This window comes from Doryrhamphus excisus, linkage group LG5 (assembly GCF_037039965.1).
Source record: "Doryrhamphus excisus strain RoL-2023G ecotype Guam linkage group LG5, RoL_Dexc_Guam_v1.1, whole genome shotgun sequence".
Lineage (NCBI taxonomy): Eukaryota > Metazoa > Chordata > Actinopteri > Syngnathiformes > Syngnathidae > Doryrhamphus > Doryrhamphus excisus.
Genome location: NC_136361.1, coordinates 6,720,819 through 6,746,302, shown reverse-complemented (window position 1 = coordinate 6,746,302; position 25,484 = coordinate 6,720,819). Strand labels below are relative to the sequence as shown.

Below are 25,484 nucleotides of genomic sequence, written 5' to 3'. Positions count from 1 at the left end.
TAGCAATTTTATGGCTAAAAGGCATCTTGCTTCTTATGGGTTAACACTGCGACTTTAACATGAGTGTGCTGTAGTCTTTTTTTCTCCCTAGTTATAAATATCACTAAAAAAAAAAATTGGACACAAAATTCCACTTCCTCTTTCCTCCCACTTGTGTAATAACTGCACGACTCTCATGAAATACAAGCCGCAGACTTCTTACTTGAAAGCAATACTTAGCTGCAATTCATTTTTGACAGCTTCATTTTTGTGTTTTCCTATCTCTTCAACAAGTGTGCGCCGGCGAAAATTTAAGACCACTTGGCAATTTATCGCAAGATGAAGCTCTGTCTTGTCACTGAAGGGATTTAAGGCCATTGATGCCGGAGGGGAGGTGTGCAAGGGATCTGTTTTAAATCAGAACCCGTGCAGGGACGGCACAATGGGAATTTGATAAATGAGGAACCACAGTATGGTTGGAGATGTGACATACTGTAAATTACTTTCCTGCTGTCATTTTTTTTCCTTTTACCAGTGTAGACTATATATTGTCCCTCAACTAATCATTGGCCGGGTTGAAATATTTCTCTGGAATTACTGCCACAAGAGTGAATGTGATGAACACCAAAAATATGCATCAACTTTTACAGCTACTTCCCAAAGAAAGGAAAAATACTTTTAAGACTTCAAGATTTGGGTAGAACGGGAGCCACAATCGGTTACCAAAATTTGGTCTGTCTTTGTCTGAACTGTGAACTAACAATCGGTACTACGACCCTCCATGAGCCCTCTGCAAAATATTAGCCAAAAAACACGGGAAAAATGCGACCACCAATGAAACTGAAAAGTGTATATTCCATGATGTATGGGAACTAAATCTTTATGTTCTTGTGTTCTTTTATTTGGTTTGAAATTCAAATGCTCTACAAAAATGGTTGGGCGTAACCAATAATACAATTTGCAAAATTTTGAGAACCTTCTCTGATAGCTACACGGTCCCAAGAACCAGAAAGAAAGCCTTAACCGACGCAAACGGCATCAGAAAACAATGTTGGGATTAATTAGAATTCAGACTGGGAGCCAGTTTACTCAACTTGGAAATTATGAGGAAAATTATAAAACATTTATAGGTCTGCACGGCGGTTGAGTGGTTAGCGTGCAGACCTCACAGCTAGGAGACCCGAGTTCAATCCGGTTTCCTCCCACATTCCAAAAACATGCTAGGTTAATTGGCGACTCCAAATTGTCCATAGGTATGAATGTGAGTGTGAATGGTTGTTTGTCTATATGTGCCCTGTGATTGGCTGGCGACCAGTCCAGGGTGTACCCCGCCTCTCGCCCGAAGACAGCTGGGATAGGCTCCAGCACCCCTGCGACCCTCGTGAGGATAAGCGGTAGAAAATGAATGAATAAATGAAACATTTATAATTAAAACAAATAAAGAAAATATCATACACAGTTATTTTTGTTATGATTTTAATTAGGTAGAAGGCATATAATGTAATATTCTTCAATTCTTCATTGTCCAACCAACAGAATGTGCCTTCCATGTACCCATTCACCCCCAAACAAGCAGCAAACAAAGGCCTTGAACATCAAACCACCAAGCCATGAACTACTGCTACTATTGTCTTTTTACCCAAATGTGTTTTGTAAACAAACCTTGCTTGACCTTATATGTAGTTGCCAGCATTATCTCTGGTAATGCAATTGCTCAAATGCAGCTTTGTCTCCCAAGTTTATTTCCAAGAGGGCAAAAAGTCACACAAAGCAATTTGTAAGTGACTGTAATGAAGTAGCCAAACAGGACCGACGTGTAAACAAATTAAATGTTCCCATTGCTTTATACGAATATCTCTTATGTCTTCATTTAGTCAGAGTGGCAAACAAGAAGGTTACAACGACCTGCTTGAAAAAATTAATATAAAATGACTTTAAATTTATGTACTTTAGGTGCATATTTGGTGGGTACTTCCACTTTAAATCCACTTTTTTAAATTTTGCCCAACGTCCACAATCCTTATGGGAGACATGAACCACGTCTTTTTCTTTTCTGTGTCCTTAAGATATAAAACCAATAACAGTCAACCGCCAACAAGGTTGTATGGTTTTATATACATGCTGTAACCATGTAGTAACAGGCACATTCTTACTATACTTACAATACTTACTTATTTTATCATATTCTATTTGATCATATTTTGGTCTCTTTTAAGCATTACCGTCAAATTATACGTAATTGGAGCCGTTTCAATCTGTTTTTATATCTTTATAACACCCATAATTGTGGATGATGGGTAAAATCCACCCCCTACAAAAAAGTGGAGTGGTATGTTAAAAAAAGTTTAAAAAAATGAAATTGAAATTTGCAACTTCACTATATCATGTTTTTTTAAAGAAAAATCTGAGGCCTATTATTAGTTTAAAAAAAAATTAAGCAAGTCTTATGTATGTTTTGCTTAAATGAAGTATTTACAAGCATTTGGATGATATTGTAATTCTACACTGGTCACTAGATGTCAGTATTGTTACATTGATGGAAAAAATAGCCACCACAGGAAGTACTGTCCTGAACAGGAAGCCAAAAAAAAGTGTGAAAAAAAAGTGTGTGAGCTTACATTATGTCTTATATGTCTTATTTTCTCTTATTATTATTGTTATTATTATTACTTCTACTATATTGGGTAATACCAGCGTAAAGCGTGCTATAGGGATGTTATTTAATGTCTTGAGGACTCCAATAATATCACAAGCCATATTTAGAAGCTTGTAAACAGATTTTATGAAAAACTTATAACAAATAGGGAATCCTACTTTGCGTAGATTCACTTATCACGGTCGGGTCTGTATGTAGAAAAAGTTTAGATCAGCTCATTAAAAATGGCCACAAAACAGTTGAGTGTGTTTATCGGTTTTATCAAACAAGCTTTGAAGCTAACTATTAGCCACTCGGAACTAAAATGTACTGAACAAAAATCCAAACTAGCACAAAAAGTAATAATAACAAATCATGTCTTACCTTTACTGTGTTCCTAATGTAGGTCGGTTGTTGAATATAATTTCAACCATAAACAATGCATTTTCAGACTAGTATGGTGTACTTTTCGTGGAAATATTAGTCCTACTGTTTTGGGAGCTTCTGCAGTTCTTCTTTAACTGCGGGAAGCGTTTCACTATCAGCTGTCTGAAATAAGTCTGGAATCTTTTCCCAACAAAAGTATAAAAGATGGGACTGATGCAAAAGTAGATGTAAGCAAAGTTCCGCGTTACGTGAAGCGCATAGCTCCTTTTCTGGGCTTGCTCACAATCTTGGGATTCATCATGCGTCAGTAGTACGACATTAAACGGGGTCCAGCAAATAAAAAACAGCAGCACTATGATGAATATCAGCCTGACAGTTCTGAACTTGGTAACCAATTTAGATGAGACGACGGTGAGGGCAATACTAGCATAGGAGTAAACAATAACCGTCAGAGGGAAGAGAAAGAAAAGGAAAAGCTGCATGTAAAACCCAGAAATCCTCAGCTGAGACACATCAATGAAAGCCAAGTCACCTGGATATTCTTGACAGTACGTGTTGTTGTCAACATAACTGATGAAAGTCGTGTGAAGAATCATTGGCTTAACGCACGCCAGTCCGCTGACCAACCACACCACAAAGCAGGAGCCCACCGCGTAACTCTGGTTCCTCATCCGAGATGTACTCAAGGAGTGAACAACAACAAGGTGGCGGTCAAAGGACAGAAGAGTAAGAAAGAGGACAGAACTGTAGAAACCCAGGTAGTAGACCGTGCCGACTATCTTGCACATGGCTTGGCCAAAGATCCAGTTGGACATCTGCATGTAGACTCCCAGGAAGGGTAGGCTGCTTACGAAGATGAGCGACGACATCACCAGGTTCAACAGCAAGATGTTGGTAACCGTGGTCATCTTCTCAAACCTGTGAAGAAATCAGTTACTCACTGGTTTGATGACATTTTGTACGCAATCTCTATAAATCAGTCCACAGCTATTTTAGAATGTATTGAATCCACCTGGGGATTTCACCCTTGGATTTACTGCCTCCCGCTCAAAGACTACGCCACCCCTGGCCCTCCCTCGAGCCCACTCCAAGGGCTCCCGAGGACTTCTGGACAGTTGCCGAACCTTTTCGAGGGGCTTACTTACACAAAAGAAACACAGTTCGGACACTGAGAAATTGGTACTTCCAGCTTGCTCTTCTGACTCTTCAACAAGACCAAGTTAGCGTTGGAAATGTGTCGGAGTTCAGGAACAGTTCGGCTCATAGTCGAGCTTCATATTAGCGCATGTTCACCAGGAAGCAGTAACTCCACCCACTTCTGCTTGATGCTTGCCTAAGTTAAACCAAATTAGCTTTGCCTCACACCGTAAAAAACAATCCTGGTATGTTTATTGATTCTAGAACGTTGACATGTGTTTCAGGAAAATCGTGTGTTTATTTTTTTGCCAACAAATCTAGGAAAAAATGTTCGGTTGTCCATTCATTTTTCATTAGTAATTATTTTGTGTTAACAACTTTGGGTGTCTGGAATGGATTAATTGGATTTACATTATTTTCTATAGGAAAACTTGCTCTGGTTAAAGTCCGTTTCAGTTTGAGTTGGACCTTCTGGAACGTGATTACCGTGATTATGCGTCGGAGCTCAGCAACGAGCTTCATATTGGCGCATGTTCACCAGGAAGTAGCAACTCCAACCACTTCTGCCTGATGCTTGCCTGGTATGTGTATTGTTTCTGGAACATGTGTTTTTGATTTTTTTGAAAATTGTGGTTTCAGGAGAAGGCTGCACGGCGGAAAGTGGTTAGCACACAGGCCACATAGCTAGGAGATCTGCGATTGATTCCACCTTCGGCCATCTCTGTGTGGAGTTTGCATGTTCTCCCCGTGCATGCGTGGGTTTTCTCCGGGTACTCCGGTTTCCTCCCACATTCCAAAAACATGCTAGGTTAATTGGCCACTCCATATTGTCCATTGGTATGAATGTGAGTGTGAATGGTTGTTTGTCTATATGTGCCCTGACCCCGCCTCTCGCCCGAAGACAGCTGGGCTCCAGCATGCCTGCGACCCTTGTGAGGATAAGCGGTCGAAAACGAATGTATGAATGAATGAATAATCCACCTGGATGTTGCCATGATAGTAGTCCCTCCTTTATTGATGTTAATTGCTACTAGACCCAACTGTGATAAGTGAAGTTCTGCAAATGTCCTGATTTAGAAATGACATGTTTTCTAATGAAAACCAGTTATTGACTTTCAAAATATGTTTTTTAAACATTATTTTTTGCCACGACAGAACACCCCATAGTGACCAACACTCCTAGTCAATATAGTAGATATAATAAGACAAAAAAAGACATAATATAGAATAATCTGGTGACTATTGTCTCATCAATGTTACATTATTGATAACTAAAGAAAACAATATGTTTGAATATGTCGTCTGAATGCCTTATGTTTCTATTTTAGGTCATTTTTGCCATTTTCATTCGTAAAAATGCTTCAATTATGCTACAAATATGTGAAATTTACTTAAATATATATATATATTTACTTATAGTAGACCGTACTCAACCTCAAAACAGAAATGAGTCATATTTGAATATAGCCTATTTTTGAAAAACCGTAGTGTACTGTACTGTTGTAGTGTATTTCATATCACAGCATCAAAAATACAACGCATTTAATGAATTTATTAATTAATAAACTATTAACTCATTAAATACCAAAGATGTATTTATACATATTTTGCATTTTTGGCGCGAGAGTCAAAAAAAGGGGTTGAAGATGCAACTGCACACTAATGGATGTCACTTCAAAAGCCGTTTTAAGCCATAAAAGCGTCCACTAGGTGACAGAAGTGCATCTGATAAGAGCTCGGCATGGATCATTGGTATGTAAAAAAAACTCGTCAACAAGGAGGAAGTGGATGAGCAGAAAGGAGTTTTTTGTGCAAAAAGTTTTATATTGGGGATTGATATTTTCCTGAAATGTACCTACATATGACTAAAAGAATGAAGCATATTTTTTTTTTCTGATGAAATACAGCAGTCTAATCTTTCCTTTTGTCGGCTCCATGTTTATATAACCATATACTATCCTAAAAAAAACAGTCAAAATAGTCAGTCAAAATGTTAATAAATTACTAATTTCATAATTAATTTCACAATATTGAGGAAGCGGGGTGATATACAATATAGCCAAGCTAATAGAAAACAAAAAAAGCAGACAAAATATGTGAAGATAGTATTTTAAACAATAAAAAATAAACTAATGACACAACCATTAAAGTGAGTGAAGCCGTGAAAGTCAAAACTTGAAGTGGTGAGAGATGACTATACTGTAGCTATACGAAGTGTGTCCTTGAAGGCACCAAATTAAAGGACGTATTCATTATTCAATGTTTGCTGCCGGTTTGTCTTTTCTATCCTGACAAGGGCAAACGTGAACTACAAGGGCTAGTTTGGAATGGACCAGCACCGATTAGGGCTAATGAACTCATAGCTTGAAAGTAACGTGTCATGACGGCTTGAAAACTGTGAGCCTAGATGGAAAAAAGACCGAAAAAGTACATACAATGCTGCTCTGATTTCTTTTCTTTTTTTTTTTTGCATGTTTGTGACACATTTCAGATCATCAAACACATTTAAATATTAGTCAATGATAACAAAACTGAACACAAAATACAGTTTTTAAATGGAAGCTCCCTGTTAAAACTTAACTGAGATTAATTGTAATGTATCAGTCTGCAAAAGGTTAAACAGCATTTCTAAAGCTTTGGGACTCTAGCGAACCACAGTGAGAGCCATTATTCAAAAATGGCAAAAACATGGAACAATGTTGAACATTCCCAGGAGAAGGGACCAGCCAACCAAAGTCACCCTAAGACGCAGCGACAAATCATCCAAGAGGTCACAAAAGACCCCACAACAACATCCAAAGAACTGCAGGCCACACTTGCCTCAGTTAAGGTCAGTGTTCGTGACTCTTCCATAAGAAAGACAATGGGCAAAAACGGCCTGCATGGCAGAGTTCCAAGACCAAAAGAACATTTAGGCTCCCTACATTTTGCCAGAAAACATCTTGATGATCACCAAGACCTTTGGGGAAAGTTGGTTTGTGGTCTGATGAGACAGAAGTTAACATTTTGGAAGGTGTGCGTCTGATTACATCTGGCGTAAAAGTAACACCGCATTTCATAATAAGAACACCATACCAACAGTAAAATATGGTGGTGGTAGTGTGATGGTGTCAGGCTGTTTTACTTCAGGACCTGTAAGGAACCATGGAACCAACATTTTGGAAGGTGTGTCCCATTACATCTGGCGTAAAAGTAACACCGCATTTCATAAAAAGAACACCAAAACAACAGTAAAATATGGTGGTGGTAGTGTGATGGTGTCAGGCTGTTTTACTTCAGGACCTGTAAGGAACCATGGAACCTACATTTTGGAAGGTGTCACCCATTACATCTGGCGTAAAGGTAACACCGCATTTCATAATAAGAACACCATACCAACAGTAAAATATGGTGGTGGTAGTGTGATGGTGTCAGGCTGTTTCACTTCAGGGCCTGTAAGGAAACATTGAACCAACATTTTGGAAGGTGTGTCCCATTACATCTGGCATGAAAGTAACACCGCATTTCATAAAAAGAACACCAAAACAACAGTAAAATATGGTGGTAGTAGTGTGATGGTCTCAGGCTGTTTTACTTCAGGACTTGTAAGAAACCATGGAACCAACATTTTGGAAGGTGTGTCCCATTACATCTGGCGTAAAAGTAACACCTCATTTCATAAAAAGAACACCATACCAACAGTAAAATATGGTGGTGGTAGTGTGATGGTCTCAGGCTGTTTTACTTCAGGACCTGTAGGAACCACGGAACCAACATTTTGGAAGGTGTGTCCCATTACATCTGGCGTAAAAGTAACACCGCATTTCATAAAAAGAACACCATACCAACAGTAAAATATGGTGGTGGTAGTGTGATGGCCTCAGGCTGTTTTACTTCAGGACCTGTAAGGACCCATGGAACCAACATTTTGGAAGGTGTGTCCCATTACATTTGGTGTAAAAGTAACACCGCATTTCATAAAAGGACACCATACCAACAGTAAAATATAGTGGTGGTAGTGTGATGGTCACAGGCTGTTTTACTTCAGGACCTGTAAGGAACCATGGAACCATGAATTCTGCTGTCTACCAAAAAATCCTGAAGGAGAACATCCGGCCATCTGTTCATGACCTCAAGCTTAAACCAACTTGGGTTCTGCAGCAGGACAATGATCCAAAACACACCAGCAAGTCCACCTCTGAATGGCTGAAGAAAAACAAAATGAAGACTTTGGAATGCTGGGAAAACCCTCCAATGAAATAATGTCCATCGAGCTCCATCAGTGCACATTTATACCGTAATGGACAAGCAATAGGTGCCCCTAAATGTCTCAATGGGACGTTATGAGTTGTATTTGAATAGATCAATGTCAGTTAGATAGTTCAATGGTCTCACCGTCTTCAGTTTATCTGAAGGCTCACTCACCTGTAGATGATAACCAGCACCAGTCCATTGCCAATGAGGCTGAAGAGAAACATGAAGTAGTAAAGGATGGACAGCTGAGCTCCCACATAGTTGTCACCATCTGAACTGCACGGCGCTACCAGTGTGGCTGGTTCATCACTGTAGTTATCATACTCGTAATCCGATGTGGTCGTTTGCATCTTTGACCTAAAATGTCAGAAAGGTTATCCAAACATTCGTATATATATCTACATCTGTATATATCTAAACAACTGGATGTAATATTTTCTTAATATAGTTTTTCCATATCTTGCAAACGAGAGCTGACTTACCGCCTGGCCTTGTGTTTGTTGTCTGACTCTGAGGGCGAGCTGACTCACACTGAGTTCAAGTCACTCCATGATAAATCAGCCACTAAGGGGAAGGAAGCATGCCGTTTTAAGCTTGCAGACGCAGACGCTGGACCCTCTTGTACATACTCAATCACAGCTGAGTGGTCCTCGGATTATGACTCCAAAGTCACTCATACTGTACACAGAACATATAAAGGACCTGTAAAATGCAGTACAGGTGGTCCACAAACAACACAAATATTTACAGTTGTTTTATGTTATTTAACATTTAATTGTGACAAACGTGCACCACTGTGGAGGACCATCTGTAATTAACATATTAAATACATGAATGAAATGAAAGAGTAATACAATAAAGGGCTTACTTTGATCCCTGTGGTTGTCTTGCAGACCTACGTACCTACCTAAAATACTGACCCAGACTAGACTGGAAGGATAACATCCTCTTCTCCTCCAAGAACAGTGCAAGGAATCCACATATTATGGTTGCAACAGTCAAGCTGTTCGGATCAAAATCCATGGTGATGGCTTTCCATTTTCCATTAAAAATATTCTTCTTTCTCTTTGGGCTTTTCCATTCAGGCGTTGCCACAGCAAATCAATCTCCTTCATCCAACCCTGTCTTCTGCATCCGTCTCTCTCACACCAACTACCCTCATGTCCTCCTTCACTACATCCATAAACCTCCTCTTTGGTCTTCCTATACGCCTGCTACCTGGTAGCTCTAAACGCAGCATCCTTCTACCAATATATTCTGATGTACTCGTTCCTGATCCTATCCATCCTGGTCACTCCCAATGAGAACCTCAGCATCCTCATCTCTGCTACCTCCAGTTCTGCTTCCTGTCTTTTCCTCAGTGCCGCTGTCTCTAGACCAAACAACATGGCTGGTCTCACCACAGTTTTGTATACCTTTCCTTTCATTTTGGTTGTTTTCCATTAAAAATCCATCTGAAAATGATCTGATCCAAATGTTTTCATGTTTAACGTCAATCATCTTTATTTTCATATGAAATACATTACTAAAAAAAACATTGGAATGCAATGTAATCATGTCTTCAAAACATATACAGCTCACCCACCTTTTACAGATATACAATATAGATAAATAATACTTGAAATCTCATCAGGATATATTATAAATAGATCGGATTTGTGAAACTACTTCTGCTACTTAGATTTGACAGCTACAAACATAAAAATGGATCACGTCATTGCACTACCAGCATTGAAAAAACAATCCAAAGATATCAAAAAAAACTATTACAGTTTTCAAACTCACAGTGTACAATTAATGAAAAAAACAAAAACAACAAACATGAAAGATATATTTTATATTGTACTTCTGGAAATAAATGTGGATCATTTAGTATGCAACAGTATTTGTATACAGCATTAGCACAAACACTTTAGACAAGAGGTGTCCAGCCTGACCCACTAAGAAATGGACCACAATCAACAACTCGGATAATAAAACATATAAATTGGTTTTCCAGTATAGTGAAATTGCATTTTTTTATGTCGGGGCCATAACATCCGGTCTATTATTATTTAATATCACAAGCATATTGTTTTTGTATTATTGCGTTTTCAATATTTTTTTGGTCGTTTTGCCAGGGCTAAATAGTTGTTCAATATCTACCCATGAGCTGCATATCCTCAAATCGGGGCTTCAATTTATCCTTCCGCTCCTTAACCCCTTACTGCCCTTACTGCTGGTTGGCCGGCTAACAATCATGACAAAGCCAGCGTTCATTACAAAGTCTAGTTTGTTGCAATTTGACTGATACACACCATTCCAGGATACAATCATAAGTGGGAGTTGGGTAAATGCGACTCATTAGTCTCCTGCACACTTTCATAATTTTATCAGATGTACATATTTTGTAATTATTAATGATCAGAAATTTTGTTAGCCTGGATGCGTTCGCCACCTCCGAACTTTTGAGTGGCAGCTCACTCAACCCATCAATTGTATTATTTTGCTGATATTATTACATTGTCTGATACTGTTCACTGAGAAAAACTCGAGTTTTACAGACATACTGTATGTGTGATTCACTGATTCATGAATGGTTGATGAAGACTTGAGTTTTGCTGAATCATGGGTACTTGACGAAGACTCGCATTTCACAGACTCACACGAAGACTCAAGTTTCTCTAACTTGCAGATGCTAGACATAAAATCGAGTTTATCTTACTCGGGTATTTGACGAAGACTCCAGTCTGATTGACTTGCGAGTGTTCACTGACTAATGTGTAATGAAGATTCAGGTTTCACTGAATGATGGGTGCTGGGTGGGGTTCTGACGAAGACCCGAGTTTCACTGACTTGTGCTGGATAAAGACTCAAATATCACTGACTCACAAGTACTCAACATGGACTCTGGTTTTACTATGTTATGGGTACTCGGCAAAGACTCGTGGGTTTCAAGTTTCGCTGACTCTTGAGCACTCAAAGAAGACTTGAGTTTCACTGCCTCATGGGTGCTAGATGAAGACTCGTGTTTCACTGACTGACTAGTCATCGATAAAGACTTAGTTTTCATTGACTCACAAGTGCTCGGTGAAGACTTGAGTTTCACTGACTGACGGGTGCTTGACGAACACTCAAGTTTCACTCACTCATAGGTGATGAACAAAGACTCAAGTGTCACTGTCATGAATTTCAATGACTTGCGGGTGCCTGAAAAGTACTCGGGTTTCAATGACTCACGAGTGCTTGATGAAGACTCCAATTTCAATGACTCACAAGTGCTTGATGAAGACTCCAATTTCACTGACTCACAGGGCTCGCTGAGTATCCACAGCTGCTGAACGTGTTGCATATAAGTTTCATAGACTCTGTGTTCTCGATGAAGACTTGCATTTCACTGATTCACGAGTACTCAACAAGGACTCAGGTTTTACTGAGTCATGGGTACTTGATGAAAACTTGAATTCGAGTGACTCACGGTTACTCTGAAGAAACTCGAATTTCCTGACTCAAGGTGCTCGATGAGCATCTACAACTGCTGAACATGTTGCACATACGTTTTACGTGCTCGATGAAGACTCGAGTTTAACTGATTCACGAGTACTCAACAAGGACTTGAGTTTTACTGAGTTGTGGATACTCAGAGAAGACTAGCGTTGTATGGACGATGACTCAAGTTTCTCTGACTCGTAGAATCGAGTTTGACTTACTCGGGTATTTGATGAAGATTCAAGTTTCCATCACTCACGGGTGCTTGACTAAGATTTAAGTTTCACTGACTCATGAGTGCTCAAGATGCGACTTTCATGACTCATGGGTACTTGAAAAAGACTCGATTTTCACCCACTCACGAGTGCTGGACGAATACTTGATTTTCAGGGACTCACGGTTACTCTGCAAAGACTCGAATTTCCTGACTCCCAATGCCTACTGAGCATGTCCAGCTGTTGAACCTGTTGCCAATGAGCTTTGTGACAAGTGAATCGACTATCCGAGTAGGATGCACAGTAAATGACAAAGTAATAAAGTAAAAGTAACCACTCAAAAACAGTTCAGTTCAGCTGAAGTGTTTGCCTTATGCATACAAAAAGTCATATTTGTGACTTGAATAACCACAACACAGCTTCCTAATCTTTAGGGAAAACCTTGGAACTTGCCAACTTAAAGTCTGACAAGTCGAAATGTATCATATGAAAGAGAAAAACAACAGTTTAGAAGCCGGCTTCCTGAAGTGTGAACCGTGGGGAGAAGCGCTTGTTACGTTTGTTATCCCACAAGGCATTTGTCAAGGTTCCAAATGACAGTTTTGTGCTGATGTTTGTCTCCGCCATACACGGAATAATAAACCACTTTTCAGAGGGAAACGGAGAGAGAAGCCAATTCTGACAAGGAAACCATCTTTAATCTGCAACTAATTGGCAAAGTACCATCCCAGTTGGAGAGAAATGTCCTGCTCATTGCGTAAAATGTTTTTTTTCTGCCTACGTCTGTCGCTGTATCTTTCTGTCTGGAGCTCATTTAATTCCGGCAACATTTTTTTTCTACTAAATCCAGCTACCTGGAATCTGAAATAGCTGAAAATGACTGAGCTTATCTGAATTCACTCTTTTAAAACAGTGGAAGGATTATGCAAGTATAATGTCCTAAACAGCTTGGAGTCTCCGAAATATACGGAACTAAACCAAACTCATGCATAAAAATGATTGGCGAATGACTTTGGGTTAAATGTGTGACTGGGTGTCGGATTGCGAAATGTTTGGGAACCTTTTTCCCCGATAGTAGATCATGGAAATTTAGTTTATGCTCATCACTAATGCAGACAGCCAATCATAACAATAAACACAGCAAAAACAATAGAAAAAGTCATAGACTGGAATTAATCTACTGTCTTTACTGAACTGATGATGCCAAAAACTGATTGTCCTGAACTAACAAACTGGCACCAGCCCCTCATGTTCGCCAACGAGTCTTTTCTTTATGCTATAATGCAGATGGTATACAACAAGCAATAAAACTTTAATAGGATGGACTCTTCACAGACTATCATTACTGCAATGCTCTATAAATTATAGGGGAAATTATCATAAATATGTATGAAAAATGTTTGCTGCACTGGTAACAAAAAGGCTACCCTACAATTAATTTGCCCTGCTGCATTGGAATGGACTGACTCTGCAACGTTATGCAATTATGGGCTAACATATGCTGGTCTCTGACTGCTCGCTTATTTCTGATATTTGCTACTGTGGTTTGAATTGTTGATGAAAAAAAATACATCTACACAAGTATATACTGTATTTACACAAGCAAATCAAAGGCAAATCAACAATCTTGAAAAAAATATTGATATAAGCAATATTGACACCGTATTGACTTTAAATTTGCAGTATTGTCTAACTATATAACAACTATATTAACTATGTATATTATATTAGGATTTGTGATGGGGATCACTTCTATTTTCGGTTAGGAGTTCGATATCGACAATTAACATCATTCATAAGCCCTGCAGCCACACCAGGACGATGTCCGATATGTGTTCATGGTGTTTTAATTTCTTAAAGAAATTTGCATGTTTGCATGTTTGCATGTTCTCCCCGTGCATGCGTGGGTTTTCTCCGGGTACTCCGGTTTCATCCCACATTCCAAAAACATGCTAGGTTAATTGGCGAATGTGAGTGTGGTGTGAATGGTTATTAGTCTACATGTGCCCTGTGATTGGCTGGCGACCAGTCCAGGGTGTAGTCCGCCTCTCGCCGAGGACAGCTGGGATGGGCTCCAGCATGCCCGCGACCCTCGTGTGATGAAATGCGGTGTATTACGTGATCAAGGATCAGATAAGCATCAACATGAGTCTTTGCTAAAAGTAATTAGCAAAGCAAACGTCAGCCCCCAACAGGCCTCCAATCCAAATATAATTAGTTGTACAAAAAAGAGAAATAGATGTAATTACCTAGATCCTATTATCTAGGTGAGGTCCGTATTTTGTGGTTAATTTTTTATTTGGGAGTGGGGGTGTTGTGGTTTTTCCATTTCCTTACTAAACTGGGACATTAAAGACAAACGAACCCTCTATTTTTTAATCAAGATTGATTGGGGTCATCTAATTAATTAATCATGATTAACCATGTCACAACATGTCTCAAATTGGCCCAGTTTTACTGTTTATTTACTAAGACTTATCAAATCTTACATTTTTATCAAGATTAATCACGGTTATCAAATTAATTAATGGTGATTAATCCCCATGTCACAACATGTCTCAAATAGGCCCAGTTTTACTGTTTATTTACTGAGACTTGTCAAATCTTACATTTTTTATTAAGATTAATCACAGTTATTAAATTAATTAATGGTGATTAATCCCCATGTCACAACATGTCTCAAATAGGCTCAGTTTTACTGTTTGTTTACTGAGACTTGTCAAATCTTAAATTTTTATCAAGATTAATCACTGTTATCAAATTAATTAATGGTGATTAATCCCCATGTCACAATATGTCTGAAATAGACCCAGTTTTACTGTATTTATTTACTGACACTTGTCAAAAAAATTGTCAAGATTAATCATGGTCATCAAATTAATTAATCGTGATTAATCGCCACATCACAATATATCTGGAATAGGTCCAGTTCTACTGTATTTCATTTAAAAAAGAATAAATAATAGGGCAAAATTAGATATATCTTTGTACGTATTAACAGCTACAAATTAACTGTAAATTTAAATCAAGCTAAAACACGACACATATGTCTGAAAATCTATTTTACCTACCTTACCTCACCTGGTTTCTTTAATAGCAGAATATTTAAACCAGACTTTAAGCTTGTTATTATGAGCAATGAGAAGTTGCGTTCAAGGACACTGTTTTGAGTGAATGGTGGGATTTCCGAGCATACTTAAATGCAGCATTAAGAGTTAGAAAGTGAGTGATACAAATATTCACTTATTATTTCTCTTTGCATTTCTATTTATTTAGCCCACACATACACGCAAAAAATAAAGACGTTGTTGTGATGTTCGGAGTGTCTGTGAACGCATCTCGTGGTCTTCCCAGTGACAATGAGGAAGTGTCGATGCAATGATGAATGGACTTGAGATGTGTTTGTTTGGAGTTGGAGATGCATACAGTATATGGTGTTGGAACTGTACTGCTGTTGGTGTGTTCAGGTCAGTATAAAGTTATAGAAGAGCATCAGACTCTGTGTAACTGTGTGTGTGTGGGGGGGGGGGGGCACTATGCCGTCATCTGTCGTCATAGCCAACGTCAGAGCCATGCCTTGCCATGATTCGTATGTACCTTAATTAATGACACAAATTAGTTACCAGGAGTTATTTTTGGCACAACAATTAGAGCCTAACAATTATGAGTGCGCCTTAACGCCTCATGGCCTCAAGGACACAGAGCATGATGTTGTTCATTGTTCTGTGTGCATTATATGAACAAATAACAAACAACATTTTTTTAAGTGTGCAGGATTAGAAGGTATATGGCTTCAAGTACACGACTGTAAAAAGTTTGGGAACCACTGTAGTAGAGGTATATAGCCTTACATCATCATCTTACATCCTAATTGTCATCGACAGATATTCATTCTTGGCGCACAAAAACCAACATAAATAAGTTCTAATTACATTGGTGCTACTATTTTTTTATGGCAACTGGAACCATGTTATTTAAAATAAACCCAGTATACCGTATCGCTCTCTGCTGATGTTATGACCACCAATTTCATAACTATGAATCATGTGGAACCCATTTCAGTTTGACCCAACATATGAGGTTATGTCTGCCTCCAGTGCTGCTGTGCTTGGGCAGGAGTCAACAGTCACACATGAATCAGTGATACAGTACATCGTCTCTGGAAGCGAGTAGCACCTCTGTCCGTGACTGCCGTGGATGCCATCAGATATTGGGTCCTTTGCTGTAATGTTCCCTGAGGTTGTACGTCTGATAACACATGGATAGGTCACATACCCCCGGTATCCCCGGGTGACCCCTTTTACCCGGATCTCCAGGGGGTCCTGGTTCTCCAGGTATTCCTTGGTTTCCCGGCTGGCCGACTCCATCAAAGCCAGAAGGACCTCGAGCCCCTTTGGAGGAAAAGGACTGCTGGTACTGGGATTCATATACAATATATGCACTAAAGGTGTTTTTTGCATACCTGGCTGTCCGGGTGGTCCTGGAGGTCCCTGATGACCTTCTCCTTTGCTGCCCTTGAACCCTCTCGGCCCGATATCACCTAGGATCATAGTGAACATTAAACGTCAACATTTGTTGTTTTCCCCCTAGTCTAGTTCATTTTTATGTATTAATTATGGAGATAAATGTCTCTGATGTTTACATTTCCCCCAACAACCTTCTTTGTGACAAATGCATTCAAATTCATTCATTCATTTTTATTCATTTTCTACCGCTTATCCTCACGAGGGTCGTGGGGGTGCTGGAGCCTATCCCAGCTGTCTTCGGGTGAGAGGCGGGGTACACCCTGGACTGGTCGCCAGCCAATCACAGGGCACCTATAGACAAACAACCATTCACACTCACATTCATACCTATGGACAATTTGGAGTCGCTAATTAACCTAGCATGTTTTTGGAATGTGGGAGGAAACCGGAGTAACCGGAGAAAACCCACGCATGCTCGGGGAGAATGTGCAAACTGCGAGGTCTGCGCGCAAACCACTCGTCCACCGTGCAGCCTTCTCCTGAAACCACAATTTTCCAAAAAATCCAAAACACATGTCAACGTTCTCGAATCAATAAACATACCAGGATTTTTTAAAAGCTAATTTTGTTTAACTTAGGCAAGCATCAGGCAAAAGTGGTTGGAGTTACTGCTTCCTGGTGAACATGCGCCAATATGAAGCTTGTTACTGAACTCCGACACATTTGCAACGTTAACTTGGTCTTGTTGAAGAGTCAGAAGAGCAAGCTGGAAGAAACAATTTCTCAGTGTCTGAACTGTGTTTCTTTTGTGTAAGTAATCCCCCCAAAAAGGTTCGGCAGCTGTCCAGAAGTCCTCAGGAGTGGGCTCGAGGGTTTGTGTGTAGCAACTCCATAGGAGTCCACAACTCCATACAAAGGCCCAAAGATATATAAAGCGGTAACATAGTTGGGTCTGGAACCAATTCACCTCAATAAACGAGGGACGACTAGTTAAATCCAATTAATCCATTCAATTGGAGTCGCCAATTAATCTAGCATGTTTTTGGAATGTGGGAGGAAACCGGAATACCCAGAGAAAACCCACGCATGTACGGGGAGAACATGCAAACTCCACACAGAGATGGCTGAGGGTGGAATTGAACCCTGGTCTCCTAGCTGTGAGGTCTGCCGCTAACCACTCGACCGCCGTGCAGCCCTGCATTCAAATTATTTATTCAAATTATTCACATTTTTAATGATACATTGCAAATAGAAATGTTAATGTGTTCTTCCAGCAACCAGCCAAGAGGTGTCTGACTCTTGGAGTCAGTGAATGACAGTCCTGGCGTATACGTATATGGCGGATTTAAGGTGTTGCAGCATGATAACTCAGTCAAGCAGGGTCTCCCTTTCAACTTGTGTCAAAAGCGCAGACTTCAAACCGCATATAAGTATTTAAATGGTGCAAAACGGTCAAGTAAAAGCAGACTTATGGTCAATAATTTTTGCCATGATTTCGTCTTCGTGTCGTCATGTTTGTTTCATATTTGGATGCGTGTTTGGTGAAGTTCATGCAACATGACTTGTATCATACAAGGATTCTGAGAACTGTATCTGCAGTCTACCAAATAGAATTTTGCTATTCACAAAATACATGTACTCAATAATGCACAAGCAAAATAATACTATTTTATACAAATGTACAACCCGCAAGGCATGCTGGGTAACTTTCTGTTGTGGAAATGTGTTTGTAGGCTTGGCAGCATGCCTTGTGCATTCAGCAAAAATCATCAGCAAAAAAACATATTGTTTTGCATGTGTGGTACAACTATTTTTTAATTTAGAATTATTATATATGTTTTAGGTCGAGTGGTTAGCATGTAGACCTCACAGCTAGGAGACCAGGGTTCAATTCCACCCTTGGCCATCTCTGTGTGGAGTTTGCATGTTCTCCCCGTGCATGCGTGGGTTTTCTCCGGGTACTCCGGTTTCCTCCCACATTCCAAAAACATGCTAGGTTAATTAGCGACTCCAAATTGTCCATAGGTATGAATGTGAGTGTGAATGGTTGTTTGTCTATATGTGCCCTGTGATTGGCTGGCCACCAGTCCAGGGTGTACCCCGCATCTCACCCGAAGACAGCTGGGATAGGCTCCAGCACCCCCGTGACCCTCATGAGGATAAGAGGTAGAAAATGAATGAATTTATGAATGAATAATCCACCTCAATGTTGCCGTGATAGTAGTCCCTCATTTATTGCTGTTAATTGTTACAAGACCCAACTGTGATAAGTGAAGTTCTGCAAATTTCTTAAATTTAGAAACATGTTTTCTAATGAAAACCTGTTATTAACCTTCAAAATATGTTTTTTTTTAAAACATTAAAAACATTAAACAAGGCTGCAAAACCCATCACCATACTCTAACATTTACACTATACCCTTTTCTCTGACAGGCATTAACATTTTCTCACATGGCTCTCTCAAGTTTAAAAACTCTCAAAGTTCAAATTTTGTTCGAATTTAAATTTGAGGTATTATGCTTTTGGCATTTTCTGACCTATAAATGTTGTTTCTCATGTTAAACGATGCCATCGCATCAGATAATGAGTTCTACTGACGTCGCTGCAACCCAGACTTCTTTCTATGGGCATGCCCAGTTGAGTAATGACTATATATGAATATATATATTTTTTTATTTTGAGGTAAAGCTAATTTTGATTGGCTTAGGCAAGCATCAGGCAGAAGTGGTTGGAGTTTCTGATTCCTGGCCAGCAAACAAAAATATGCCTATCTGTCAATGGGACTATTTTGTGAACATGGGCCAACACGAGGCTGGACTACCCGCCAAATTGTTGCTGAAGTACTTTGATGTGTTTCCTCACGAGGGTTACGGGGGTGCTGGAGCCTATCCCAGCTGTCTTTGGGCGAGAGGCGGGGTACAGCCAATAACAGGGCACATATAGACAAACAACCGTAAGAAGAACAAGCTGTAACTATTTATCAGTGTCCTAACTGTGTTTATTTTGTGTAAGTCGTGGAATAACAGAGGTTCGGCAGCTGTACGGAAGTCTTCGGGAGCACTTGGGAGTGTTACCAATCAAAGTGGAGTGGGCTCGGCGGGAGGCTATGTCCAGAGGTGGAGTAAATTACACAGAGGCAGAAATACCATCCAAACACTGCAGGAAGAGGTGCAGAGTCTGGAAGCTCTAGAAAGCTTTCTTTGCGGGTTATTGTTATAGCTGCGTTATAGGAGTCCAGACCAGAACAGTCCAGAATACAAAGGCCGGAAAATGAACATAATAGGTCCCCTGTAAAGGTTGGATGCACAAAATGAGTTCCTCTTAAAGGGCCAGCATCAGACTGTAACATTCATACGCTGTTAAAAAAAAATCCACAAAACACTGTTTCATTTCAGTACAATATTTAGCTTGATCGTTGCTGATGTGTAAATATTGACAGTCAAGACATTGTGCTGCGTCTTGATCAATGTAATGAATGTCCTCCGCCACAGCAAATATTATTTTATAGGTGCTCTTCCCTTGAACTAACAAGGTGAAATCCCATTCAGCAGTGAGATGTCATAGTTTGGCATCTTTCACGGATGATTAGCCACTTGAAGGGGTGCTAAATCAAAAGGCAGCTCATTAAGTTGGTTTTGCACGCGGTATTTATTTGATTTTGCTCTGCTGGCTTTTACTGGTGTTCGCTTGTTTAATAAGCTTGTTTTACGGGGCGCACCGAGCATCAACACATCCAATTTGCTAGCTGTTGGCACCATTTTGATTTTAATCGCAGCTGAGAGCTGCTGTAAATTTGCCCCCGCTCTTGTTTTCATGAAGAGATGTTGTCATTTATTGTTATTGCATTCATCAGGGCGGAGAAGACTGAACATCTTTGGTCCCGTTTCAGGAAAACAGAGCTGACCGCTGGCTCAGAGGCAGCACGGTCTGCTCGCATTGACCTGTGGTCCGGATTCATCTTTTCATATGTTGGTGCCTAAAGGAGCCATTCAACGTTACCTTTGAGGCCTGGAGAACCTTGCAATCCAGGAGTTCCTGGGTATCCCGGAGAGCCAGTCCTTCCAGGGTGACCTGGAATTCCCGTAGAGCCTTTAGGTCCTGGTGCGCCTGGCTCACCGGGGAGTCCTTTCACACTTTGGCAGGGTTCACACCTCGTTGAAGAATCCATGCTCCGGAGGAGTGCAGGGAGTTGAACTAAAGGGCAGAGTAAGCATAGATCACAGCATGCATGCATGAAAGGAAGACTCCCTACTGTAATCTCATGTACAATTGAGTAAACACAGGAAAGCTTTTCCTTTGTGTCACAAATATTGTCAGAAAGATCTCTCTTCAGACTGATCTGCCAAAAGACTGAAATGCCAGACTAGTGATGAGACTTTGTAAACAAATGTGCTTCCATTCTTATCTGAAATATTTTTGCATACCTTTTGACCACAATAGTAGACAAGCAATATAAATTACACTATATACTGGGGATGTCTGATAATATCGGTATTATTGGACAAAATTGTCACTTTGGACGCATTATCTTTTGCATAATAATTTTAATTTCTTGGATAATGTTTGACAGTAAATGCTAACTACACGTAAGATATCTACTATGTGTACAAAGCTATTTTCACTGACACATTATCAGTACTCGGGTTATGTACACAGTACAGAGTACACAGTCCTACACAGTCCATCTTCACCTCACAGACAATAGCCACGTATACAAGGACCCAAATATTCCAATTCCATTCGGTTTATTTGCTAAAACGGAAAGAATGTAACCTTTGTATACGCCTCATTCCGAAAGAAAAGTGCCAATCCGAATGAATATATAATGGGATTCACAGGGGTGGAATATTCCTTTCCCCAATCCGATTGAGGTATATTGTACCCGCTCAATCGGAAAGTTGTCAGACTGCGTTCTTCTTTGTGGTGTTTTTCTTCTTCTGTTGTTTATTGGCGGTTGGCAAGCAGCTTTCGTGTGCATTAGCGCCATCTGTGGAACAGAATCTAAACCCTTCTATACGCCATCCACAAGTCCAGCTTTATTAAAAAAGAAAATACATATCTATATAAAACATGTGCCGAGTTTAATTATAAAATATGAGCAAGATTGAATTGATCTTTTCCTGTTTAAATTTATCCCGGGTGCGTTCTTTCAGCGAATGCTGAGATATGACGTAACACACAGCTCGAGACGTTCTTCGATTTAAAAAAATGGAGGCGAGCAATCGGCACTGGACTGCTAAGGAAAGTTTGTTTTGGATTCAAACTAAATTCCAAGACTGGACGAACGTAAAACTCACAATACGGAACAGAACTCATGGAAGTCGGTATCACGTGATGTTAATGTTTATGTTTTACTGGGCATGCCCCATTGACTATTCTGGTTGATTATAGCGGCGCATGTAGAATCGCGATTGGAATATTCCTTTCCATGTATACCATTGCTTTCGGAAAGGTCATTTGGAAAGATTCCATTCGGAAAGAGAAAAACTCCTCATGTAAACGTGGCTAATGTAAGGTAATCAAACAACTAGCTTGTCAACTCCAGTCATAAATAATCACCGAACTACTGCTAATACAGGTATTTACCTTTTTTTGGTCAGGATTTTGTTTTTGTTTTTTTATAACTCTAGGTGTTGACCTACAGTTTTTCACTCTTTTCGCCTTTCTGTGGCTAAGCTGTATCCACGCATGCCAAATATACAACAAATAGTCAACATTAGGGCGAGAAAGCGGGGAAGGGGTGTTACATTATCGGATGATTAAACATGCTATTGTTTTGCTGGAAAATTTGAGAAATAAAGAAAATCTGACATTAATGCAAGATCGTGAATATATCGGAATGATGTGATTATATTCGGGGGTGTCGTGACCCCCCTGTCCCCCATTTTAAATTACACACCTGCTTGCAATTCTTGTACAAAGCCCCACTGCAGTTATCATGGTATGCTTACTCTAAGACTTTTGGTTTTTGCTTCATTTCCAGAAAAAGGAACTAATTTCAGATCAACATTTGCAATAAATGTGACTTTTGTAAATAGTAGATTACATTCAGTTAAAAATATGCTTCACACATGAATGAAACACATTTAAAGTATAAATGATATTGATATTGTAAGATAATCGATGATTGTGCTCCTCAGCACACAACTACGATGTGTTCAAGGACGTTCGACCAAAGTGCAAAATCTCTACGCTTGACGAAGAAACAGTGAATCAGTGAAGCATAAAAACATAAACATGCTTCAAATATGTATATACTGCATACCATATATACTGCAATCAGAAGCATCTACCTCACATAATGTGCAGTGACGCAGGACTACGTATTCTTCCACCTACGTGTTCCTTAGTACATAAAAGGTCAAAATACATAGGATGTGTTCATGTACAGTTCGATCATTGACAAACTAGCATAGCCAGCTCATATACAACATATATGTTCATCAAAAAAATATCTCGGTTGAAGGCTGAAAGCCCATTTCAGACGCCCATCACCATAGCAACCACATGTGGCATACAAATAACAACAGGTGCTTAGCTTAGTAAGAGAGACAGCATGCACACACACGAATAGCCCTCATGTAATTCTCCACGCTCCTCTCTGCTTTCTCGCATTTTCAGCATAACCAATCAAAATCAATGGCACAGCTGTCCCCTCCTCAGGTTCTCTCACCGCCTTTCCTACCCTTTTCATTACGGCTAATTGTATCTGCTCTTTGACGTCCATTGCAGCTGCTGGTTTGTGAATGAAGACATCATTATTTCTCAGAGGTGGGAGAAAGTCACAGTTTGGCAAGTCTCAAGTCTTTGATCTGGCGTCTCCAGTCAAGACTTTGAATGGGGATGCATTGTACTGCACACAGTCAGAGTCAAGTTCCAAGTCATCAGTGATATTGTCAAGTCGAGTCCAAAATTATTAATATTGTGACTCGAGTCAATACCTGAGATGACTTCAGAATATCTTAAAACATTTACTTCTTGGTTTAATAACTATTAAGTGAACTTTTTGGATTTCCTTGTGTCCCAAGGAAAACCATCAACCTTGGGGGTGACAATGCCCACCAGGATTGGCTGCCCCCTCGGTCCTAACAGCTCAACTGCAGCAACCATGATGAAGGATAAAGATTATTGAAGTTGTCCTTCCAGACCAGTCTGGGGCAATACTTTAGAACAGTGATTCCCAAAGTGTGGGCCGCGGCCCCCTGGTGGGCCGTGGTGGTTCATTTTTGCGAATAGGGGCTTCACGGCGATCGAGTGGTTAGCGCGCAGACCTCACATCTAGGAGACCAGGGTTCAATTCCACCCTCAGCCATCTCTGTGTAGAGTTTGCATGTTCTCCCCGTGCATGCGTGGGTTTTCTCCGGGTACTCCGGTTTCCTCCCACATTCCAAAAACATGCTAGGTTAATTGGTGACTCCAAATTGTCCATAGGTATGAATGTGAGTGTGAATGGTTGTTTGTCTATATGTGCCCTGTGATTGGCTGGCCACCAGTCCAGGGTGTACCCCACCTCTCGCCCCAAGACAGCTGGGATAGGCTCCAGCACCCCCACGATCCTCATGAGGATAAACGATAGAAAATGAATGAATGAATGAAGTAATTTTTGCAAATATTATTTTAAAAATTATTTTTACTGTAAAATATTTATTGCACGATTATTTTTTTTTTTTTTTTAGGCCTAAGTAATAACCTATTGAGTTATTGACCTGTCACAATATTTTAGGAACCTTATACAGTTTATGATTGGAACATAGCTTTCTGGTCATCATGCCAGGGGGTCATTCACGGAGGAGCACGTAGTATGTAGTGGCGGGAAAAATGGAGCGAAGTTGAGAAAAAAAAGTTGTAATCTTGTGTGTACACCACAGATTAAAAGTTGGGGCTTCCTTTATCCCCCTGCTTTCATTTCAATTATGAATCTTAATAATAATAATAATAATAATAATAATAATAATAATAATAATAATAATAATAATAATAATAATAATAATAATAATAATAATAATACATTATTATATTATTATTATTATTATTATTATATTATAATAATATAATATTATAATATAATGTTATTATTATAATAATATAATATTATAATATATAATTCTATTATAATATAATATTATTGTTATAATTTTAATAATAATATTATTATTTTTATAAGGGCTCTGAGAACGCAACATTTCGTCTATGTACTGTTTATAGGACAAAAGTGGGCCGAGGACATTTTTTTTATTTTCAAGTGGGCCCAGAGTTGGTAAAGTTTGGGAACCCCTGCTTTAGAAGATAGATCTTTTTATTAGTTTTATTTTATTGACAAATAATTTCATTTTATTTTATTAGTTTTATTTTATTTAATTCTTGTATTTGACTTATTTTTAGGACTTAGGAGTTCATTTTGTTATTCAGTCGTTCAGAAATCTGCAGGGAAACTGATACGCCACGAATATCTGTTTTTAACACATCGTTCGCTCCTGTTCCTCCAAACCCTCCTGCTAGCTTCACTTTGACTTATTATCTGATTTTGGATCAACGTTTGCAATAAAAGTGACTGTCAGAATAAACATTTAATCCCGTTACACAATTTAGTTGTGTTTTCTGTGGAAAAAAACTGCCTTGATGTGGGAGTGATGGGGGGTGAATTGAACAAAAATCCGGAAACGGACCTTGTTCCAAACCCGAGGACCACCAAACACATACTACATACATACTACTACATCACCACCTGCAAATAAATATGCAGCTAAAAGGTTGTGAGTTCCTAAGAGGTATGAGAACATGAATAGTTTATGGGGTTGCAAGGCGTTGAATAGTTTGCAAACCACTGCCCTGGAGTTCCACCATTAACAATTTTGAGCAATGCTACATTATCTTATTTTATTCACACATTGACCTTCACGCCACGAAAACCAAAAGGTACTTACTGCGAAGGACATCAGTGCAGAGCCTTGCAAGATGCTCATC

General features: G+C 39.5%; 1 protein-coding gene across 1 annotated transcript; it reads right to left on the bottom strand.

Annotated features, from left to right (window-relative positions):
- Positions 1-3,066: 3,066 nt before the first annotated feature.
- LOC131109146 (C-C chemokine receptor type 4-like) lies at positions 3,067-8,721 on the bottom strand. Its single transcript, XM_058060810.2, has 2 exons — positions 8,543-8,721; positions 3,067-3,919 (listed from the first exon to the last, which is right to left on the bottom strand). The coding sequence occupies exons 1-2, from the start codon at positions 8,719-8,721 to the stop codon at positions 3,067-3,069; spliced, it is 1,032 nt and encodes a 343-aa protein (XP_057916793.2).
- Between the last annotated feature and the right edge of the window lie 16,763 nt (positions 8,722-25,484).

Bases quoted from the DNA above. Each gene is read 5' to 3' on its own strand.
- LOC131109146 (XM_058060810.2), bottom strand. From the start codon at position 8,721: ATGCAAACGACCACATCGGATTACGAGTATGATAACTACAGTGATGAA. The intron at 3,920-8,542 runs GTGAGTGAGCCT...ATTTCTTCACAG, and splicing joins GTGCTGGTTATCATCTACAG to GTTTGAGAAGATGACCACGG.